At 40.6% G+C, this 24,830-nt stretch overlaps 1 protein-coding gene across 1 annotated transcript in view; it reads left to right on the forward strand.

Moving 5' to 3' along the window:
- Positions 1 to 24,830, forward strand: part of LOC310992017 (protein unc-13 homolog B-like) — a gene marked incomplete at its 3' end in the record, with an annotated part of 189,869 nt that overhangs the window by 71,346 nt on the left and 93,693 nt on the right. The window contains exons 10-11 of the mRNA XM_083979974.1: positions 436 to 726; positions 1,250 to 1,337. Coding sequence (XP_083836100.1) covers positions 436 to 726; positions 1,250 to 1,337 — 379 coding nt within the window. The remainder of the gene's footprint in view (positions 1 to 435; positions 727 to 1,249; positions 1,338 to 24,830) is intronic.

Raw genomic sequence — 24,830 nt, forward strand, 5'->3', positions numbered from 1 at the left:
CTTATTAAAAGGTTGCCGGTTTTTGGATTTGTCATTTTATGGTCCATACACTAGTGGATCCTGTAAATGTGCTGTGTTAGAAGTAGTTGTACTAAAAAGGTTATTTCCTTAATCCCCATTTATGCTCAGGCTTTTAGACAGAGACTTTCCCCCCTTGTTACCTACATATTGCATGTTCTAATGGCTGTCCCTTCTTCACTCACCTCATTCAGCCTACTTCTCCTGAAGAGTTTTCCTTTACCTATTTCTTGATTTAGTAATCAAAAGGTTTTATTCCAAAATTAGATGTTCTCAATTCATTGTTAAATGTTGATCACTCTTATAAATACTGAATTTTGGCATGAAACCATTTGATTTTATGTATTAGTTCATCAGTTACACGTTGGTTTCCCAAATCACCACAGAATTTGAAGTAACAGTCTCCTCCCTCTGCAGCCCAGCGGACAGCAGTCGGTTTGATTCATCGGGCAACCTCAGCCCAGCCAGCTCCCAGCTCAGCTCTGAACCGGAGGAGCGCCCTGGTCCAGACTCCGGCCCTCGCCATCCCCCTCTCCACAGCCAGCCATCCACCTGGGACGAGGAAGAAGAGGAGGAGGAAGGAGAGGTTGAGAAAGAGCGCCATCCACTGCCAGAGCCGGGTTCCAACAAAGATCTGAAGGACTCTTCTGTAATCCTGCCCAAACCGATGTTGGACAGCCACGATAACAGGACTCAGACTAAAATCTGGTATGTCCATAATGTAAACATCTAGCTTTACATTTTTAGGTAGCATTTACAACGATGATGGCCTCGGAGGACTGGTACCTGCACCTGGTGTTTGCTCACTGCCAATTACAGGATCTCATAACAATAATTATCTTGTGTCGGGTTTGAACAAGGACTAATTCCAGCCTCCTGAGTTAGTCTGATGGATCCTCATTAGTTTTAGACAAGAATGGGGTGTCAGATATATAATTTTCCATTGAAAATTAAAGCAGAAAATGTCAGCTTTCACATCTCACAACTTCCATTTGAGGCATGTTATGAAGAAAGCTTTGATGGGTGCCACAATTAAACAGTTTTAAACTTCATTAAGGCGCTAAAGTATTGTTTTCGGGCAGGCTTGTATATGCAAAGTCTTCCTTTTGCAGAACCAGGGCATTGATTCAATTTTTATTGACTGATTTATTCATATTGATTCCCATCTGTCATCTTCTCAAAAGTTATTTCCCTTTGAAGCCATTGATCTGTTTTGCTTTATCTCGCTCAGTTTCTTCGAAGAAGGTCCTCCACCCTGCTCCCCATCCAAAGTTCGCTGGCTGAAAGCATACAACAAAGTGAGAGTGCAGCTCCTTGAGGTAGGAAGTCTCTCTCTGTCTGCCCACACCAGCTGCTCTCTCTTTGTCTGTCTCTTTTTCTTCCACAGTCACACACACATACTGTATGTAAATAATGCATATCAAGTCATATCAGTAAAATACCATGCACACATTCAAATACACAGCCACATGAACATATCCTCTCTCCCCTCTCTTACATAATGATATTTCCTCTGCTTTTCTTTACCCTCATGGGTTGGTTGAGTTTCCAGTCATGCTACATCAATTTGCACCAATTTTGTGCTCCTTAAGGATTTCTGCTTTGATCTGGAAAAACCCAATTTCAGCGTGAGTTCCTTGAGATCTGGCTATCACTCTGCTGCTACAGAAAGTTTTTAGTTCCAAGATACGGTTCCCGCGAGTTAAAACGATTCTTCAGATTATAGAGGCAGCCACCTGAGGGTGGTTTACATTCGCTGTGGTGTTGGGGTCTGTCCGTCTATATGATACAAATGTTACAGTTGTGTGTGGATTATCTGTTGGGTTTTCTTTTTCCTTCTTTGTTTGTTTGTCCTTTTGTGTTATTTTGAATATGTCTTTGACTAAAACTTTGTGTATTGTTGTGGCCTTCACCTACCTTGCCTTAATCAGTTCATTCGATAGTACAATTTGTTGTTCAGTTTTAAGTTGTGTGTGCAACTGGATAGAGAAAACAAAGGAAATAACTGAAGAAAAAACTGAAGAAAAAAGTTTTACACAGATCAAATACCCGTTTAAATAATTGGTTTGTGTCTGCAACATGTCTCCTTTTATTTTAGTCCTGAGAGAAGTTATAAATCTCAAGAGATGCTGAAAGTTAAGTTGACACTCAACTTGAAATCACTTTATTTATCCATCAGGAGCTTCATTTGTGTGAAAGTGACTGTACAACAAGTTGAATAAGTTCAGCTCAGCCAGTGTTTAAACTCGTATTTGTGCAAAAATGCAGGGGGGCACAAAGCTTGACCTTCTCCACTTGGTCTTAAATATGAGTGACTGGTGTGTATGTGTGTGTATGTGTGTAGTATTCAAAGTAATCTGCTGCTCGTTCTGATGATAATGATGGAAGCATGTACTGACAAACACCATAAGTGAAATTTATCTGGGCCATAGATTGATACACAACAGGTGCACGGCCCTGTGTTGACAAACATCTGCCTCGCTCAAGTGTCCTTGAACACAACACTGACCCTGTAATCTGACCTAGAGAGAATATCCACAGAGGGACCAATAAAGTTTTAGATTATTTATGGCTCCGCAGCACTACTGTCTGCTTCACCCATAAACCTGGTGCGCTGTCTGTCATGACTCCCATCCCTCTGTCTAAACAAGCCCTCTGAGGAGGCTTCAGACAAGTGTCTGCTCTGTTATGGGACTGAATCAGATGTGGTCAAGGTGATGGGTCAAGAACATGAAGACGACAGTGTGGAGAGTAAAGGAGAAGCTCCTCATGTTCCTGTTTGACTGGGTTAGAAACAACCATATTTAGTAAGAACTGTTGCATTTAGTGGAAAGTGGAATCAGCTGAAATTGATTTATTAGTAGTGACTGATCGCAGCGACTGTGAAATAATGTCAAGGACAAACAGGAACACAGAGATAAAACAGAAAGAGAGAGAGAGAGAGAGAGAGAGAGAGAGAGAGAGAGAGAGAGAGAGAGAGAGAGAGAGAGAGAGAGAGAGAGAGAGAGAGAGAGAGAGAGAGAGAGAGAGAGAGAGAGAGACTGAAACTCTTCTCTTATCACAAGCCCAAGATGAAAACACAGGATTATGATAGATTGTATCAATAATATGGTAATACTATGATTTATTATAAATACACTAGTAAGCACAGTGTGTACAGCTCAGATGACCTCAGACTTTTGTCTTACAATGGGACCTGTCATCTTAGTAATAACATCTAGAAACATGTCACCTTGATTTACACTATATCACCCACCTGCTTCCTTTAGCGCCAGACTTGGTCAGTTTATTATTTCACGACAGGTCCGATCAAAAAACTTGTGACTGAATTGTTTATCCAACAGGTATTGTAGGGAAAATTACAGTCAGAAGAGTTTTAGGGTTCCCTCCACCTATTTACATAGGCAGACTTTTTAATTTGAAAGAAACACGTATTTGCCAGGCATGGAGGGTTAGTTGATCTGGTGTTTTGGAGCTTGTCAGGATTTCTGTCAGCAATTATGATAGTAGGAGTCGCTGCAGTGGCCCTGATGTCTCTCACAAACTTTATATTTTCTCCGATTCTTCAGCAGCAGGACATTGTTTTCTCTTCAATTAAAATAGTCCAAGTTCAGCTGCAGACAAAACCTTCTGTTATGCTCTCTTGCTTTTTAGACGTATCCAGGACGTCTATTAAATAGCGCAGCATCCGGTCTTATTTAGCAGCAGTTCATTCTAAATGCAGTTCGGCTCATTTAAATCTGCTCATTTAAATATTCAATTCAAAGTTGCACACACCCACATTATTATATGTTGAGTTTCATGTGAAGGTTGAGATTTAACACGCATATTTGATGTTTTTAACAGACACAATGTTGCAGAGCTTCTCTTGTTGAGTAGAGGATCTGACAGGAAGTCTTATTAGTGCAGATTTGTCAATGTTCCAGTGTTTCTCTGCAGCAGTATTTTACACAAACTGTGTCAGAAATGAGCTGTGGTAGAATATAGAAGTGGTTCTGGTTGATTATTTTCAATAAATCTACTGTGATATGCTTGGTTTGGTTTGGTTTGGTTTGGTTTGGTTTGGTTGATTGGTACCAGCAGGACAAAGACAGGTGAGGATGCTTCTTTGCCACCACTGCTGCCGCTGCAGCTGCTTCTGCTGCTGCTGCTGCTGCTGCCGGCCACTTCAGCACAGATCTGAGAGAATAATTAGTTCAACCAGTCCCGAGCTGCTGATCAGCAATAGATCATTTCTTTAAATATCACCTCTGATCTTGTCCAAGAGACCCAGAGAGGAAGGATCAAGAGCAGTTACACAAGAGATCCGCTGTTTGATGCTCACCTTGGAGCACAGGCTGGAGGTTTTCTCTGCGTGTGTGTGTGTTAGCACAGATGAACTTTCTCAGTTTGGTGATGAAGTGTAGCTTATTTAAGTGGCATTTCTAGGTCGAGTGCTAGATCCTGTTTAATATGAGAGGGAAGCATCAGAGAGATGTGACTGGAACAACAAGGGGTTAAACTGCTGCTTCACCAACATTGAAATCACAGTAACAATGCTATATAGTCATTATGATGGTGTTGATTACATGTAAAAACATTTACTTTTACACCTAATGTGCAGTGTTCAAGTCTTTTGACCATGAAATAACCAAACCAGCGCATACTGTAAATATAAACCACAGTATCTACTGATCAGCAGGCTGCTGGTTTGCTCTTCTTCTCCTCCTTGGACAAAACTCCAAATTGCCTTGATGAATATGTACTTGATGTATCATCAGTGTCTGTGATAGAAGAGCGCTGTGTGTGACTGAGTGAATGACTTGTTGAATGCAGCCCGCTGTGTAAAGTGCTGTGGGTGGTCAATAAGACAAGGTAAGTGCTATATAAGTGCAGTCAATTTACTGTTACAAAAAAAAAAAAAAAAATCACTTTCAGCTCTGAAGTCGCACAGCATCGTTTCTGTATGTGTACGATGTCGACATCCTTTCAGCTGAACGACAATTACTTTTATTTCCTCCCCCACAATTGTCTGAGACAAACTTCAGGTGTTGGATGAACTAGTTCAGCAGCAAACAGGTGAAGGGAACTTGTACTTGTTAACTATACAGTCTATTGAACATCCATAAATCAACAGTGGCTTCCTACAGCCTAAGTCTATCGGTCTATCCTTGAAATCGTTGTGATGTTTGTGAATTTTTTTTTTTATCTCTGTCGCTTTTGACTATCATCAATTTGAATTCATTTATTGATAGTTGACTTTCCAGACCTCTCCTTTCAATGCACAATGTTCCTTTTGATAAACCAGCTTGAAGCCGTGGTTGTCAAAAACATGACCCATGCATCCTTCTATCTGTTATCTAGTACATTTTTTTTATTCATATACACGTTTACCAAGACTTTTTCATTCATGACCTGAAAAGGTAGAAAAACAAACTGTTTGCTGAACTCATTTCAGAAATGATTCACTTTTGTGCGACAGGGCTGTAGATTTAATTTAAAAGCTATTATGAAAAAAAAATCAGGATGAGGGAATAATGAGCGTGTCTCTCCTCCAAGTGCAGGTATCAGTCATTTTTAGATTGTGTGATGTTGCTGGCGTTGTTTTTAAAAATGACAGACAGAGATAAAATCAACACCAAGCCAATACTCAGTCGATGTTATTGATGTTTGGATGGAGGAGTATCTGTGTTTACCACTGGTCAGCAGTTATCCCCATAAAGACAAAAATAGTCTTTTGTCTCTGTAGCGAGGATTGTACCATGGCAACGATGTCACATTTCTATGGAAACACAACCTTACATTTGTTCATGATTAAGGTGCCATCGCTGTAGCTGATGGTAAGTGTGTGTATGTGTGCGTGTGAGTGTGTGTGTGTGCTTAGACTGAAGGATAGAGACCAAAACACACTGTATAAACCACAGAGTTGAGCTTCGTCAACTCGAGCACAAACTGTCTGACAAAGTGTGTATTTTAATCCACATGTCTCCCCTAGCAGCAACACAGATTAGAGCTAGATTATGTTTGTCGAATAGATTCATAATGATGGGTCTATTATTAATCTGACTCATCAGACGTACGGTATATGATCATTAGTCACTTATTTCAGGTGTAATTCTGCTCCCATCCCCCGCCTTCATTATGTGAAACAACAACAGCAACCACCCAGTTAGCGACCAAATCAAGGTCTGGATCACACAGTGGACATATTTCTTATCTGTTTTTGAACCAATACAGTGTCATGCAAGAGTTTGGACACTCCCCTGGTCAAAATATCTGTTGCAATTAAGCAAAATATCTCTTAATGTGAACAATTAAATTAAATCATCTCCAAAAGGTAAAAGGTATTAAGTTACAGATGACACATTCCCTTTACATTTTAAACAAGATCTCTATGTCATCTTTTACAATTTCAAACTGACACAAAAGGAAAAAGGGCCCACAGCAAATGCATGGGCACTCTACATAGTTAATACCTAATTACCCCCCCCCCCCCCCCCCCCCCCACTATCACAGTGTGTAAATAGTAAATATCTGGTCTGATACCTTGGTCAAAGTTGTCTGAGAGCTCAAGTCTCCTGGGTTTCCCATTCTTTTGCTGCAGCATTGCATTTTCAGTATTTTGTTGCATAGGAAGAAATACCATCATTGGCTTCACTGACTGTATAATGAGTTTAAACTATTTTTATATCTGGGTTGTTTTTTTTGTTTTGTTTTTCTTCAGTCCTGTACAGTCTGATAACTCATTTAGTAATGAGCCACTCAGAGTAAATGCCTTGCTCAGAGGAATCACAAAAGGAGGAAAGCTCTCCCTGCGCCAAATGATTACTTTTGATTGTGCATTAATTATTTTTCCCTCCAGTCATTTCTGGTTCCGGTCTGTCTTAATTAAATGGAAAATGAAGACAACAGTGTTTCTAATTTGGCCTCTCTATTTAATGCACTTGACTCGATCTTTGAAGCCGGGGCACAAGAAACAACAGAAGTAGAAATAAGATGAAAATAGAAATGAGATTTTCTCTTTGGATGACAGCTGCTGCTAAAACCATGAGGCCGATTACAAACTTTGGTTGGTGTTGCAACAACAGATCTCGGTGTGCAGTACTTTTGAGTTTAATTTAATGAATGTGAGAAGTAATTATGATGCAATGAAACTGATTGATAAACGAGAAGAAGTTTTTACTTTGCCTGGAGAAAACAAGACCGTCATTGTTACTCTTTAACAACAACATGAGATGGAGAATGGATTACGCAGAACTAAATTTGCAGCATGTTTGTGTCTTTGTGTATTTTCTTAGGTCACAGTTTATTGAGCTCTCAGAGCCACCGTACTTGCCTATTTTAACGCAGGCTTTATACTAAAGGACTCGCAGTCTTTCATTCTTCACTTACTATCAACTGTTTCCTGTTTGCAGCTGTGGTGTATTGATGTGTTGATGAGAAGAAGTGATCACCGCCGACACGTCTTTACTTGCAATCAAAAAGGAGTTTATTACAAGAAAAGAACAGTGTCAAAAAATATCGAATCTTGGAGCATCTCTGGTGCCAATGTGAGATCTCTCTACACTTGGCCCAAAGCCCTAATCTTATATATGTTTTCTAACTCCACCTTCTCTCCAGAAAAGGATATTCTAACCCAAATGGTCCATAGATTATCATTAGACTAACATCTGACCAAGTAAAGCATTAGTTCACACCTCAGTGGTCATTCTCTTTAAGCAAGAAAAGAACACAGATAATTCAAAATATAAAAGTAAAGAGTTTCAGGTGGATAATACACTACACAGCCACTAAACGTCACTGTTTGTAAAACTTGCAATTATATTCAACAGGTTTGATTTGGTCTAAATGTCAAGATGAAGAAAAAAAAAACTCACCACAGCTTGGACGAACACTTAACACCAATTTTTTTATGACAGTGAAGTCACTATAAAAGACCAACATAAACTCATTGTCCACTGGCTCCAGCTCCATATTAATGACTGCACAGAGTGGCATGGATCCTCTGTGAATAAGTGTATTTCCCTACATGTCAAACTTAAGCTAAAAGCCATTGTTACAGTGCTACTTAACTGTCTGATAAAGAAAATGATCTGGCAAAACATTGAGCACCTTGTTGAGTCCTACCTCTGATTGCAGTGTTGGCTTTCAACCTTTCTTAAGAGCACTTCAGAGCATTTATCTGTCCATTAAGCGCTCTTGGTAGAAACTCTGAGAAAATCTCTGCCTGACCCTTTACTGTAACGCCTGTGGTGTGTATCACACAACAGCTGAGACAACAGAAGCGTTTCGTTCCCCCATTGAAAAAACAAAACAAAAGCAGAGCTCTGTGTTGAAGTCGATAAATTTAACTTTGCTTTGTTCGCACACTGGTAATGAGCAGGGAATGAAAACCTTTTATGTTCCACTGTGAGTCCTATACGAAGGAGCTGTTTCAGCATAGAGAGGTTGAATAGTTGAGAAGTTCTTGAAAGGTCAAAAAAAAAAAGAAATCTTTGTGCTTAATGAGCTTTTGTTATGATTTTTTTCTGTAGAATAATTTGAAATGTGACCCAGAAAAGAGCTTCACAGTTCGCTGACATATGTGGATGGTTTTAATGCTTTAACCCCAATTAAAGGATTACAAGTTCCTGTTAAATGGAGGTCATTCTCTATCTCATGAAACCCTTGTCACTCATATGAACCTCAGGCAGTTAAGAGGGGTCAGACATAAAACAAAAAAAAACAAACAGTTTAACATCCATATTTTCCTCTTGCCCTGTGTTAGAGTTGATTCATAAGAGGATATATATGTGGTTTTAAGACCCAAATACCATCTGATTTAATTTTACATCTCATCTCTCAGCTTCTTCCTAGAACAGGTCGGTGTCAGCCAATCAGAAGAGAGGAGGCTCTGAGTCTCTCTTCTGATTGGCTGATTTCTGACTATTTAGATAAAAATAGAGCAGATTTCAGGGAAAACACTCAGAGAAACCAAATCCTGCAAGTGCTCGATGGATGGTGGGTCCAGGTGGTGGTGGGCGGGGCTTTGGGTGACTGCTTTGTTGTGACATCACAAAGTGACAGGAAGTCCTGACGGCTGGTTTTAAGGCTCAGTTTCTGAATACAGGCTGGGTGCATTTCTCTGTGGACTGAGGCTTTGATACTTTCACAGTATTAATATAAAACCTAGAGCTGCTTTATAATCACACTACACATGGACATCTACCTTTATACTGTATGGAGCTTTAACACAAACATTCTTTATACTGTATTGAGCTTTATGCATTGAATAATGTTTGTTACTTCCTGAAACTACAAGTAAAGATTAACCGGTCCAGTTCACAGCTATTTTCCTTTTAAGACATTTTATATTCTTTCATGCCGAAAAAAGGCTTGTAATTTAACAGAAAAATAATTACATTTCAGTTTACAAGATACCCCATAATCCTGTTTAAAACCTACACAGAGCAGAACAGGCAACATTAACGGGTGTGAAATTATTGTATCGAGAAGAGTTGGGAGAATAGAGTCAAGAGTTATATCTTTACAGTTATCCACGAATTGCATAAATCAGTTTGTTTCATATCTTTCAGTTTGTTCAGTGTGTGATGACAGAAGATTAAAAACTCAGTCAAGTGTTGCCCCAAACTATAATAAAAATATTAATAATAAAACGTAGGGAAAATTGATTCAAACAGGCTTTTAATGAAGACAAACTCCCAGGAGAGTCAGACCTTGATCGTTCCCTTGTGGATGATGATACTGTATATGACTGGCAGGTAGGTCAGCAAAGCGGAGTAGAGGAGATGAGGTTTACAACAGCCGGCCCTGAAGCTCACACAGAACAACATTAACATTGTAACGTGTGGCTTTGAAACATGACAATAAAACACATCGTCACGTTCCGGTGTCCTACAGCTTCCTGTGATTTGGCTGAGTGGAGTCCCAGCATGCACCTGATGACTTTGGTCTCCAGCTGTATGACGTGTGGTGACAGGACTGTGGTTTTTGGTTTTATGTTAATTTTTTTGGGATGGGCAGTGTATTAATGAATACAGTGGGAGAACAAACTTTAAACATTTATATATATATATATATATATATATATATATATATATATATATATAGAGAGAGAGAGAGAGAGAGAGAGAGAGATCAGAAAATTATCATATTGTATGTTTTCCAAAGCAGGACACACAGATTATTCTGTCTTTCAGTTTGGGGAATTGTCCATATGCAGCTACTCCCTTGTCCTTGGAGAATCTTCACACACACACACACAAACATATACAAAGACACACACATTCATATTCGCATTGCAAACCAAAGACGAGACCGCGAGAGATGAGATCGCTGCACCGACCAGGCAGACTTCAAACCGAGCGACAGGGGACAAGAAGGGAGCAGCCAGAGAGGGTTGTGTGGAGGGAAATAAGAAGGCGAGGAGTAGAAAGGAGGAGAGCAGAGGGACGAGATGAAGAGCAGGAGGACACGCTGTGGCTCACAAGAGTCCACGGCTCCTCGGGGTGGACGAGGAGGTCTTACAATACAGACCTACTTTCAGATGTAGACGCAGAACCTGTAGAACTCAAGTTTCATTTACACACACACATACTGGCTGCCATGAAAATACAGATTCCTGCATGAACCTACATATTACAGAAGAAGAGACAAATAATGAACATCTTTAGTTCACGTTCTGCAATAATAAACATTTTTTAAGGTTGATTCTGATCATTTTATGACCATTGAACTCAGATTGTGAAAGTTTGTCTGCAAAAATAACTCTAATCTCTGCAGAGTTACATACTGTACACTACCAGGAAGTAGAATGATAACAGAGAAGATTTAAATACCCAGATAAAAGAAATATCACAAAGTTTGGTTCATGCCAAAGAAAAAAAAAATGTCCCTGGATGGGATTGTACTCAAACAATATTTCTGAAATCCTGTTTTCATTTGATGTTTTTTAAACCTTTTGTTTTCCCTGCCTGCATCTTTGGAGTCCTTGGAGATTCTGTGACTTGGCAGAGCAAATAAACCTAATCCAAAAACGTTAACGTGAGACAGCCTTGCCTGGTGACAGTCTCTCTTACACACACACACACACACCTCTCCCTCCGTCTCTTGCTCAGTGTTTTCACAATTAAATCATCTGTGTGTGTGTGTGTGTGCTCCTATACAGTAGACAGCTCAGAGTTTCCTTTGGCTTTTTTTTTTTTTTACGTTACATAAGAGACTTTGTTTATGCAGCACATGCAAGGAACAAATAGAGACGTGTGATTGAGTGAGGCTGAGGACAACAGAGGGAACGCAGCACAAATAAACCTGAGAACAGGAGAGTGGACGGACCGGGGCGGAGTCATTATCGACTGAGGGGACGTGCAGAGATAATTGGATACAGTGGGAGTGGACCGCCTGTCCACAGGTCCAGATAGAGTTGCATAAGAAAGACAAGTGGTGAGATATAAAAAATAAAAAAAGGAAGAGAAAACAGAAATTACTGTTCAAATATGTGACAAAACAACATTTTAAAAATTGAATCTCCTGCAGGAGAGGAGACGAGTCGCTGCTCTGAGTCGGAGGGTTTATTAAGCAGGTCATGAATATTCTGTGATTGTGATTGCAGTGATTCGTGAAGTCAAAACACTTTAGCAAGTCTCGTTGCTTCACTGCTTCCTGATCTGCTGAGGCTGAGGCTGAGGCTGCGGAGAAATGTTTATCTCACCCACTCAGATGTGAACTGACGAATTTCAAAACATCAACAATGGACCCTCCTTCTCCTCCTACTCCTCCTCATCATCCTCATCATCCTCATCATCATCATCATCATCATAAACAGGATCATTCACAGAAAATCCACATAACGTTACCGGTGGCTGGTCGTACACAGAGAATCTACAGTAGAAAACGAACCATCCTTGGAGATTACTCTCTGTTGCAGGTGTTTTTTTCCCATTTTGTTTTCCCTTAAGCAGCTTTAAGCTCATGTTTATATTGTATATCCCGTGTAAATCTGTTCCAGCTTTTAACTAGCTGTGTTTCCCATAAATCAAAAACAAGTGTAGTTCTCAAAGGCTTAACCATGTACAAGTGAAATGGGAACACTTTAAGTCGAATGGCATAACTGCACACTCACATGATATCAAACAACATTTGAGACTATCTCACAGAAATCCCTTTTAAGTGCCCTCAGATTTGTCCTTGTCACTTCTGATTAAATAATATTTGATTAAACAATTATTATGATGGTTGAAAATGACCCACATCACTGGCCATTAACAGATGTCATGTTAAATTGGCGTGATATCCTGAGAAGGAGAAACTTTATTTGACTAACATCACTCAATAAGATACTCAACAAAACAGACAGTTTGCAATCGGTTTTATTGACTTTTCTACAACAACAAAAAAGAAGAAAAAATACAATTGAAATTGGGTGAAATATTCAGATGAGGAGTGTTTATCATGAGTGCACTGCAAATATACTGTACAAGATCTTTTTGTCAGATATATGTTGTTAACTTGGAGAAAGAGCGTGAAAAGCAAAACAGTGTGGGAGTTTCTGACCCGACCTCCATCTACTGCTTATTAACAGATTTACACTTGTTAAACACCTGAGATGAGATGAGATGAGGCGTCTTTCATCCTGAAAACACGCTTTATTGGACGACAAAAATATTTAGTCAAAGGGTGAAAATCTTTCGCCTGATAAACAATCATCATAATGTTTCTGAGTTTATAATTGCTGCAGAGATGGAATTTCAGTCTTCACTTTATTCTGCTTTTCGCAGGGTCGAGGATGTTGATGAGCTCAAAACCAATTTTCTCTCACTTCATTTTGAGCCAGGCGCAACATTGTTTTTAACTATTTAACTGAGGGCAGAGAGAAAGAGTTATGAGACAGAGAGAGAAAGGAATAGCAGGGAGGAGTGAAGAGGATAAACAGACAGACAGGTTTGTGTCTCTCAGCGATGTCGACTCTGCTCAGCATACTAACGACACGGCTCCTCTGAGGGATCCGAGCCCTAGCATCGCTGCGTGACATTGGCTGAAAGTCGCCATGGAAATCTGGCCTGTGGGCGGCGTACATATATACAGTATATGTGTGTGTTTGTGTGTCTATATGAGTGTGTGTGTGTGTGTATGTATGAGTTTCACAGGGATTGCAGGGGTCCTCATTTGTGCCCTCCAGGACGCCGGTGTTAAATCTCCCCTGAGCCGACTGTGTTTACCACAGAGACAGAGCCAGAGGCTGGCTGTAAACACAGGAGGTGAAGATGCACACACACACACACACATCCCCACACAGTCCCTTATGATGCCTTGTTGCATATGACTGGGGCTGGTAGGGGGGGTGAAGCACAACAATAATTACACTTCAGGATCACTGAGTGAGTTCATTAAAGGAATAGTTCACCAAAAAATGAAATCCAGTCATTAGTGACTCACCCTCATGCTGATGAATACTCCGGAGTAGTTTTTTTTATTCCTCAAAGTGCATCGGGCCCAACACAAAAACATCCATAAAACTACACAAAAACCATTTAATATTCCTCCACATATAGTCCAGAGTTTACTGGAAACTACGTCATTTAGGACATTTTTACAGCCTAAACAGTCCTGTATTGAACCTGCCTGGGGCTCGCGCTCAGGCCATGCACATGGACGTGACCGGACTTACCTCAATGACATCGTTTCAGGTAAACTCTGGACTATATCCCTTTAGGACGAAAGAACCAGAACCAGTACCAGTACCAGTACCAGTACTAGAACCAGGATTGCAGTGGACGAGCACTGTGGAGGAATATTAAATGGTTTTTGTGTAGTTTTATGGACGTTTTTGTGTTGGGCCCTATTAATCTCATATGAAGTTTTCGTTGGACCAAGAACCGGCCTCCCGGGTCTCCAGATAATGACTGAATTTCATTTTTTGGTAACCTATTCCTTTAAACTCAAACTCAAATCTAGACAAAGAGTTTTCTGATCCGTCCTGACATTAGATCCTGTTCTATGTGTTTAAAGCTGCAGTACTGTAGGGTAAGGATTAATCCTGCTCAATAAGCAGAACAGCAGGTTTCAGTTGCTCCGTCCATTTGTATAAAAGTGGCTGTTACATTTTGCGGTTGATGCAGCTGGTGGACAAACGGGCTCCTCCTCCTGATAACCACCGGTTCTGTGGGTGAGATGACGGTTCTCAGGCTGTGGTTATGATACCTGCACTTGACAATAATCATCATCTCACGGTCACAACTGACTCGCAGACGTGGAGAGTGGGGTTTTTTTCTGCAGCGTTTGACTTTGTCACAGTGACCTTGTCGGCTCTAGAAGCTCTGATTGTTGTTGTTGTCCTGTATCGGGAGCTGTTGTGCAACAGATGTGTGTGTGTGTGTGCGTGTTAATCAATCCGTAACTCAACCAACCAATCACGTTAACAATCACGACTGTCACTTGTTCTGTTGTCTGTTGATTAAGCGGCACCAGATGCCCGATTTGTTGTCCTCCGACTCTCTGAGTGTTGCATCTCTCACAGACTCTGTCCCTGTGATGCTCGAGTGTCATTAGAGAAAAACGTGTGCTTGTTAAGTATCATTATTAATAATACTTTAGTGGTTTGCCCTCCAATTTAAAGTGTTCGATATCTGGTTCACTTTGATCTTGTCTGAGGATCATATTATAAGAACACTGTGTCTGGGGCTGTACCCTCCATCAGACCCCTCTTAGTGCCATTACATGCACTTCAGATACCTGATTATTATTATTATTTGGCTGTCTGCATGTCTTCAATGTCCTTAAAGTGTGAAACCTGGTTTTTCCCTGAATCAGACATAAGAGTCCAGTGATTTCTGCTGCAGGAGCTTCATTTTAGACATTCGTCAACTTTCTTTTTTTTTTAAATACATGTGCAAGACTGAGGCAGGAAAAGAGTAAAGACCATTTCTTACTTCCACAATAATTAAATTATACAAAATGTGATTCAAACTGAAAGTAGAGGTCAAGAAAAAACTAAAAGGAGAAGGAAAATCAGTTATCAGATTGCACCATCCATCAGTCAGTCTAAAATAATGAAATAAAAATCCTTGAGCTGCTGCGGGGCGTCGAACACATGCAACTTTAAACACATGTTGTAGCTGCAGAGGTAGAAATTGAATCGCTGAATAATCACTGTGACTGGTGGGGATTTGTGGTGACTGACAAAAAAGAAAAGAAAAAAGGAGAGCAGAACTTCTAATAACTTCTTCAGATATAGATATAGATATAAAGATAGATTGATTCACTTTTATTGATCCTGAAGGACAGTGCTGTGGTCAGCGGCTGACAATAGTAATAAAAAAAGTTTAAAAAGAGATGAAAACAGCAACAAGCAGAGGAAATGTCTCAGTTCGGGAGCTTCATCCTTCAGAGGACACATTTGAAGGCCAATTACAGTGTCACAGTGTTGCAACAAGGCCTGTCCCAACTTGGACGACACACTACACCTTGTGCATCCGTTGTGGCCTCTCGTATCCCAAGATTCTTTGCATGCCGTTAATTGTTTGCCACCTACGATGTTGGCTGCTCTGCGCTGTAGCTGTCGTAGCCTGCTGGCTTCAGAACCACTTTCAAATGTTAGATGTTAGGACGTTGATTGCAATCAGGGAGTGCTCCAATGACTAGACCGTCCCTTTTACCAACGGTTGATGCTGCCAGGCTGGGTCCTCTAAAGGATCCAGTCCCTGAACTGGGAGGCAGAAAATAAAACAAGACGCAAGATACACAAACAAAAACATGGAAAGCACAGATGTGAAAAACAATGAGGACAAAACAAGGACAAAATCTTCCATGGAGGGTTATCCTTATAAATAAATATTAATAAAAGATTTGCTATTAAATGCATGATGGGAAAATTCCAGCTGTTAAACTAAAGCTCCTTAAATTGACAGAAAAAAAACCCTGAACAAACACTTCAGAAATCATCCTCTAAAGGGACAGTTCAACATCTTGGCAGATTGGCCCATTGCCATAATCGCTATAGTCATAGCAGTAGGTTCGTTACCTTTAATTGTCGGTGCAAGCTGTTTTTAGAACGGCGGAGCAGAGCCGCGAGCTGCTCATAGGTACACTGTGGAGGCTCATGGGATTTCTTGGTTTCCCTCATCAAACTCATCCAATACACAATCCAACAACTCCAAAACGCTCTGGTGGACAAGTTGTGACCTGCACATTCACCACGCTATGAGATAATAACGGAAAGTTATGAGACGGAGTTGTTTTAGAGGCAAATGCAGAGACTGCTTGCCGAAAAACTGTCCCTGAAGGCAACGTGCATCATTGGTTTTGCATGAATTTACCTCGAAAACAACTCTGCCGTTCTAAAAATAGTTTGCACTGACAATTAAAGGTAACAAACCTACTCCTAAAACTATAGGGATTATGGCAATGGGCCATTTGCCAAAATGTTGAACTATCCCTTTAACCCCCGTATACCCACTGAACTGCTCTTTGTTTTTCTGCAGCCTCTAGTGCACATATTTAATTCCTCTAAGCATTGAAAAGCTTTCTGTAAAAGAAAAAAAAAAACTCCCTTGGCACACAGATTGCAGCTCTTACAGTATGGTCTGTCAGAGACCGAGCTCTGTGGAGCAGCTCCCAGGAGTTATGATGGTTGAGTGACAAGAAGAAGAAGAAGAAGGGCTGTAAAGTTATCACCCCGCTGCAGCACGAGTCACAACACCCACCACTTGACTTTGTCACAGGAAGAGGTGCTATAGCTGTGTGATTTCCGTCTCGTCTCTGCAAGCAGTGGGAAATGTAAAGTGTATTTTGTGGCCATTTGTAATCATCTCTTAACTCGACAGGCCTTCATTTAACCCGTCTTGAGCTGCTGCGGCACTGGTTTGTAATGCAAAATAATAAATGTTAACACGCAGCAGTTATGCTTTTGTAGCAGCTAAATCTGCTTAAAGCTTGGATATTGTCTTTAATCATGTCTCTGATAACAGCCGCATCATTTAGCCGATTAGTACGGTGAGCTTTATTGGCTCCGGGGGCTGATTGCCTTGTCATGGGCCAAAGGCTGCGTAGCCACCGGCCTTAGCTTTGATGCTCTGTTGTGCTAATAGCTTTTTAATGAGCCATAAGTCACATCACTATCCAGCAGCTCCGAAGCATTTTATGCCTGTAACTCAGCCAAAACAAAGAGAGAGTGGGGGGTTGTTGGGGGTATGTGGGGGGTTGGCGGTATGGGGGTGGGGGGGATACCTTTATGCTTCAAAGAGGACGTTTCCATTACAGCAAGGGAAGTAGAATACATTACCATCAATTACATGCTTTGTTAGCCAGTTTACAGATGTGCTCTCACAGGTGTTGCATTGTACACACACACATACAGTATATACCATATAGTACTGTATATATAGTATATTTACAGTATATCATGACAGCTGTATTGACGTCCATTTAAAACCTGTTCAGTCAGCAGAAATAATGTATTAATGCATTAAAATGGCAAAGCTGACAATTCATATTTGTATGTATCTTCCAGGCTTTTGGTTTTGGCTACAGATACTTACACACATGTATCACAATGAGCCAAGCCTGAACAGTTTTGGCTGCACTCCTGTTCCAGGCAGCAACTGGCTCCTATTAATTTCCATTCAAGGTTTTTTTTCAAGCCAAGTGTTTTTTATTTTTATTTTTTATAAGGCGCCATATAGACACAAGTCCAGCTTTACCAATACAATAATCTCTGCACAACATTTTTGCTGTACATGAACATTTCAAAATGCATCAGTTAATTTCCATATTGTGTGCAAGTGAACATCACAGCGAACATTGTGTCTGGATTTATTTTTATTAACGTTACATTAACGTAGTGAAGTAATTAAACCACGAGCAGTTGATTAAATCACTTATCTGCAGGGAGTTAATTGGCAGCTATATTCCTCATCAGTCATTTCAGCTTCTTAAATGGGAGTGGGTGTTGGTTTCCAGTTTTATTGCAGGAATTTAATCAATAATTAAACAGCAATACCGTGCAACAATGTGTAATGTAAAAGAGTAAAATGAAAACTCAAGGGAGTGTCAAAAGTCTAATTTGAAGTCTGTTAATTCATTGGTCTGTCATTAATCAATGTCACTTAACAAACAAAAACCTCAAAGTCTCAAACATGAGGATTTTCTACATCTGTTTTTTTATTTATCATAAAATGAAAATAGACGTGGCTCAAGGCTAAGGACACAGAAACAAATGGTAGGCTACAACTTAAAAAAAACTTTAATTAGTTTATCTAAATTAATTAACTATTCCTCAAATTCTATTCAACATTTGGTTGAATCATGAACTGATTCAAGATAATTAAAAAACAAATTTATGATCACCAAAATGTCATGAAAGCTTAATTCATTATAAAACTCATTCACAATTTTCCTATCTTTTTGAATGCATACTTTTTTACTTAAATTGATAAAATAAATCAATTTGATTTAAATTAATTGTCAAATTATTTGTATCTCTTAGTATATATCTTTTAATTCCAGTGATTTAAGAACTTTTCTTAAGTTAACTTCTGATTCAGGAAATTCAACTTTTTTTATGATAAGCCTTCATTAAAAATATATCGTCTAGACTGTCTGACTATTTTCATAAGGAGAAAGTAAGTGAGTAATTGTTAAAAAAATCTATTAACCTATGAAATGATTGTGATAATGTGATTTATTCTTGATAGATAAAGTGTGTATAACTTTATTGATCAATCTCTTCCAAAATTATTCAAACTTTATGGGCACTAGTTTATAATGAAAATGATCATCACTGTCATTTTTGCTAGAAGTTCAGCCGAACGAACCATTAAGCAGGATAAAACAGAGAACATGTTTTAAGTCATTAAAGGTCCAGTATGTGCTTATACTCTAGAGGAAATTACAGCAGATTTTATGTAAAGCTAAATTCTGCAAAGTTGGGTGGTGGCTCCAGGTGGGCGGGGCTTGGTGACCGCTTTGTTGTGACAACACAAAGTCACGGGAAGTCCTGACGGCTGGTTCTAAGGCTCCGTTTACATGAATATGAATACAGAAGTGTAGCAGATTATTATAGAAGCTAACAGATTATTATAGAAGCTAGAGCTGCTTTATAATTTAAAATGAGATACGGAAATCTGTCTTTACACATTATGGGACCTTTAAATATCTCATGTATCTCGGGCAAGTAGACACTGTGACTGAGGCAGAGTGAGTAACATACCGTATGTGTGGCTGTGAGACTGTGAAAAGTGGAATAATGTGAGAAAGAAGAGAGGTGGGTGAGGAAGGGAAAGAGAAAGAGAGAAAAAGAGAGAGAGAGAGAGAGAGAGAGCAGAGCGCACAACACGTGGCGCGTCCGTCGGCCGTGCAACAAGCTGCGATCAGTGGAGCTCATAGGAGGAGGAGGGCAGAGGGAAAAGCCTGGAAGGAATGAAGATCAATCGGGAGATGTGAGCATGAGAAATAGAGGGAGGCAGAGAGGAGAGAGAGAGAGAGAGAGAGAGAGAGACATGAGGATGAGGTGAAAGTGAGAGAGAGACGGAGGCGGAGACAGTTTGCCTGTGTTGTACAGGCTGAGGCAGGAGGTGAAGTCGACCGCTGGGAAACGACTCCACCAGTGAGCGCTCAACACAGAGAGGAGTACGGGAAATACAGGCAAAGTGACAGAGAGTGACACACCCGGCATGGTTTTCAAAAAAAAACAGAAAAACAACAACAGGAAACCCACAGCAAATTTTCTTCCTTTTTTTTCTTGATCCACTGCTTTTCTCACTGGTTTATTGTGGAGCTGAGTGGATCACTCTACAACAAAAAAGAAAAAAGAAAAGGGGTGTTAATTAGCTTTTTTTCCGGCTCGTTACTTCAAAGCCTTTTGTCTTGCATATCTTAAAAAAAAAAAAAAAATGACGTAAAGTGGTGCAATCGATCTGTTCCTGCTCTCTGGAGGATTGTAGACGCTCTGTTGACGGATGCTTGGATTGTGCTGTCAAACTTTGCTGTCCTCCTCCTCCTCCTTCTTCTTGTTCTTCTTGTTCTTCTTTTGCTTCTTCTTATTCTTCTTTTCCCACCTCGGCTCGTCTCCGGTCTGCGTGAGGTAGGTCTTCAGTTTTCACTCCAGGAGGGATCAGAAGGTATAGAAGTCAAATTCCTTTTAAGTAAACTGTCAAACATACAGTAAGTGGTTAAAGCTGATCAATCAATGTGTAATAAATCGGGGGATGTTCTTCGAAGCAGAGGAGCTCTAATGTCTCTATTGGCCCGTCGGGACCCTCTAAGACCCCCCGAAGAGCCTCTTATCTTCATAGTGTACAGGCTGGATGTGATGATGTGCATGATCCAAAGTGTTGGAGTAAGTGCTGAGAGACAGAAACACATTTCCTCTCCTCTTCCCACATTGCACCGTCATGTCAGAATATCTATTTTTAAACTATGGCTGCTGAAAAAAAAAAAAAAAAAAAAGTCAAAGTGATTGTGCACTTTCCTCTCCATCTTTCCCTCCAGCGATCCTTTTTTACATCCTGAAGGAGCGTTTTTGTGTCTGTTGCATACACCTGTACCTCTGTCTGATAATCTGGTTTGGCGTTGAGCTTTATAGACAATGTTCAAGCAGTGTGGATCATCTCCAAAATAGCTCAGTGTGTGGGTTTACGTTAGTTAGTCGTGATTCCCACTCACGTCGTGATTCCCACTCGCGTCGTGTGGAGGGCGTGGGCGTGAAGCGTGGTGAGGTGAGCTGAGCTGAGGAGCTCCTGGGCGTTTTCTAAAAGCTTCAAACTTCTCATCACTGCTTCATCCTGTGCTTCTGCACTTTCTCTTTGTTGTGAGATGCCATGCCACTTTATAGCTGCAGCATCAATAATCACCTCAGTAATCTTTACTGTATGCTGCTGTACTGTTGTAGATGCATTTTTCATGAGAGATGCCGTACAGCCCTCAGGGCGTCGTTCACCTACTAAAAGTAAGTAAAAATAAAAATTAGCTCCAACAGAGGCTGGATAATGACTTGTGTGTGGGGCTTCCTGTTAATGTTTAAACAGCTGGCAGCAGCACATTAAACAGTGGGTTTAGGAGTTGTACAGGTGAGTGAGAGGGCGAGTGAGTGGGTGAGTTTGAATCCCTTCCAACAGGTGTGGACACTGGGAAGTGAGTAAATATTGGATGTTGGATGTTGCCTGAGGGGTGTTGGATAAAACAAGTATCGGACATGATACAAAAAAGAAAAGTAAAGGGTGGAACCAAGCTTCTCTGGTCTGTTACCTGGTGGATTAGTTATTAGGTGTTTCAGTGTTTTATGGACATTGGATTATTATAGAGTATATATTGTGACACTAGGCAAAGTCTAAATCTACTTGAAGCAGCCTCTACTTATTCTGAAGTTTATTTACCTGGTGTTGAATGTAGTTTAGTCTTTAACAAAAAAATAAAACTGATTTAGTGTTGTTTGAGTGTTGGATAAAGGCAATTTTAGGATGATACTGATGTAATAAAAGCCCCGATATGGGTTCTAAATTGGATGGGAGTTATTTGTTTCTGTTTTTAAAACTAGGGTAAGTGGCATTTGTAAACACTGCATGATCAGTTAAAGATAAAAACCGACACCTCAGCGTTCACCAGCATTCATAACTTCGTAACTCGCTGCCCCCTTGTGGCCACAGTAGGCTTCTGTCTCTGGTTGACGACCAGTCAAAGTTTCTGACATTTTTGTGGGCGTGGCCTTGTCTCCTTCATGGAGGCAGGGGGCAATCTTTGACGTGTAACTAGCTGTAGAAGAGTATAACCCAGTTAACATATCTATCTTTTTTTCCCCCTTCTGTTATTGAAGACGTTGGGCTTCTACAGCAGCTGAGGCAGGAAAAAACAGGATTGTTCCTCCTTCTGCTCCTCTGTACAAATCACTGCTGGCTACTTTAGTGTTTCTTCACTGCAGTTTCTTTTTTTACTTCCTGGCCATAAACCATTACTGATACCAAATCTGCAATAAAATCCATATAATACATTCTACTATTTAATGAAATCTATAAATTAAACTTTGATTAAGCACTGATCACATTTGCCGTATTGCACAGTCTTGATTTTAACCAAGTTAGCAGTGGACATTGGCTCCTCCCCACTGTCTCTCCACTCCAGTCGTCATAAAATCTTTTTGGCGTTTGTTGATATCTTTGCTACTGAGCGTTTCCTGCTCCGACCTCGGCCGGCGCTCCTTTCTTCATCTGTTAAACCATGAAATTGTCCTGTTACAGACGGGATCACAGATTCATCATGGATTGTCTGCAGCAGCGCGACCGATAAAAATATATTTTTAAGTCTGCGCCTCCCTGAAATCCTCCAGACTTTGACCTCTTTACATTTGGACCTCCGACTGACAGATGATGAAAATTATCTCCGGCTCGCACACCGACGTCTCAGCTCATTAATTATCCGCAGCCGTGCATGATGGGAGGTTGACGCGGTAAAAGGCCACTGTCATTTGGATGCTGCCAGTCAAACAGCATGCGCATGAACTCTGGGGCAGGCCGAGGTCGGTGGGAGGTGACGGGGTTTATCCTGCCCAGGTATTCAAACAGTGGACACATTAACATACTGTATGTGCAAATGATCACATGCTCATTCATGAATATTCACTGTTACAGATGGTGTAACTGCCTGTTTGGAGGCGAAGACAGATCTGTAGAGCGATTATTTCTATGTGTCCTGATCAGATTTATAGCTGGAAATTTCATTTGAACATTAAAAATGAGAAATCAGATCAGATTATAGGGTAAAGATCCTGGAAATGCAAATAGAGATGGATGTAGCCTCACCTACAGGTGTCTGAGGAGAGGTTATAAGATAAAAAATACAGAATTGTCCAAGAGGAGAAGGGAGGCGAGTGGAGCTGAGGCGGCTTGTGGCGGGCATATGCTCCACCACCTGTCGCTCAGCACCGTATGACCTCAATTATACACAACTTTGAGCCTGAATAAAATTTCCACAAGTGGGCTCTATGAAAGTCCAGCTCCATACAATTGTCCTGAAAGAGGAAGTAACCAAAAATTGTGCAAACATGTTTATTTGTGCCTTAAAGCTTGGACTTTTTTAACATGGGAGTCTTCGGTGGCTCAGACTCTAGTGGTTATTCAAAGAAGTGAAATTTGTAGTGCTTCAGTGTCGGCTTCAAGTTGCTGCTTGGTAAAGATTTAAGTTTAAGGACATTTTACTTCAGAATAAAGTTTAAACTGTCAACTTGAATGTGTTGTGTTGGCAAATAGATGGGCTTTCCACCATGAAGAGCTCTTAAATCTGTGTCTGTTTGCAGTGTGTTTGTGTGTGTCGAACCTTTAGATAGAGTTCAATTTATGTTCATTCCTCGACTTCTTCTACTTCCTCTGAACACGACTTTTCCTCAGCGGCTGCTCCTGAGTCGTTGCGCTTGACATCTGTCGAGACGGCTCCCCTGTAAATACTGCACAAGACAGAGACGTGCAGGTAAAATGTGTCTGTGATTCAAATCGACGTCTGATAACAGCTGGTCTGTCAGGATTAGACGAACCGAGCAAAAAAAAAAAAGGGCAAAGCAAAAACGACAGGGAGTCATGAGTCATGACAGGAGCAGCTAACAAGAGGGTTTGATACTGAGACAGATACAGCAATAGAGAACTGAGGTATTACTGTACATGTAGGGGAGCTGAATGGGGAATTGGGAAGGATTGCACAGGTGGGTGTTTGACTGAAAGTGGGAGTCACTGGGGATCCTGCAGACTGGAGAGGGAATATTCATATTAAACAATAAATTCCTCTGTACACATTTGATACAGAGGCGTCGACAACGGCCTCATTAAATGCTTCACAAAACATGTTTTATTGTACATCTGGAGGTAAAAGTTACACTCCAGAGTCCATGGAAAGTCCTCATAAACACAGAAGCAGTATCAGTGTGTGCGTGTGTGTGTGTATTTACATGGAGTGTGTCTACTGCAGTCCGGACGTGACAGGTGATGAATGGGTTGGATTCCTCGAAGCAAAGGTACAAGCCAGGAAATAGAGACACGGGGGTCAGAGCATACAGCGCTACGGTAACGGTAAATGAGTTGAGGGACGGAGGGACGGCGCCGCTTCCTGTGGGGACGGACGGGGGAAGCAAAAATAAGAAACAAGGCGGGAGGAGTGGACGAGAAATGAGATGAGAGCGGGGTGTGGCTTAATGGAGCGATTACAGAGGAGAGCGTACTCAGATAATGCTTCTGTGGTATCCAGGAAACCGTCAGTATAATTTCATATCGGTGTGATACATGACAGAGAAACGCTGGTCATACACAGTAATGAAATGTGAAATCCAAATCTATTCATTTACTATTTGTAAACATATGAATACAACTTCAGCCTTGTCCTTGCGTGCATGCTAGCAGAGCACAGCACTACTATTAATGGTTTAAACCTCTGTGTGCGCCTTTATATAAGATAATACATCACTGGATTTTCACATTTAGTCTTTTTTGGAGCTTCAACAACACGTTTAGGGAACTACAACTACTCAGGTCATGCTTTGGAAAATGCTGGACTTCATTGAAGGTTATTAGTTGGAGATCAATGTCAAATTAAGATGTTTTGTACCAAGTTTTGTTTTGATGAAAAAGATACTTCCTGCTTTGCTGCTGAGAGAGGACGTACAACATTCAGTGTGACTGAAACAACGTTTTTATGACGAGGATGCAGGGGATTTATCTCGATGCCTCTCCAGTTTTTCTCAAAAAAGTCTCCGCTTTGATATGATCGACACTTTCGTACAGCGGCATTCATGTAATTGGACTCTGTTGAATACACCAAACTGTCAGAAGTGACTGTAAAACAATTGAAAAAGGAGTTGCAAG

This window comes from Trachurus trachurus, assembly GCF_905171665.1.
Source record: "Trachurus trachurus genome assembly, chromosome: 9".
NCBI lineage: Eukaryota > Metazoa > Chordata > Actinopteri > Carangiformes > Carangidae > Trachurus > Trachurus trachurus.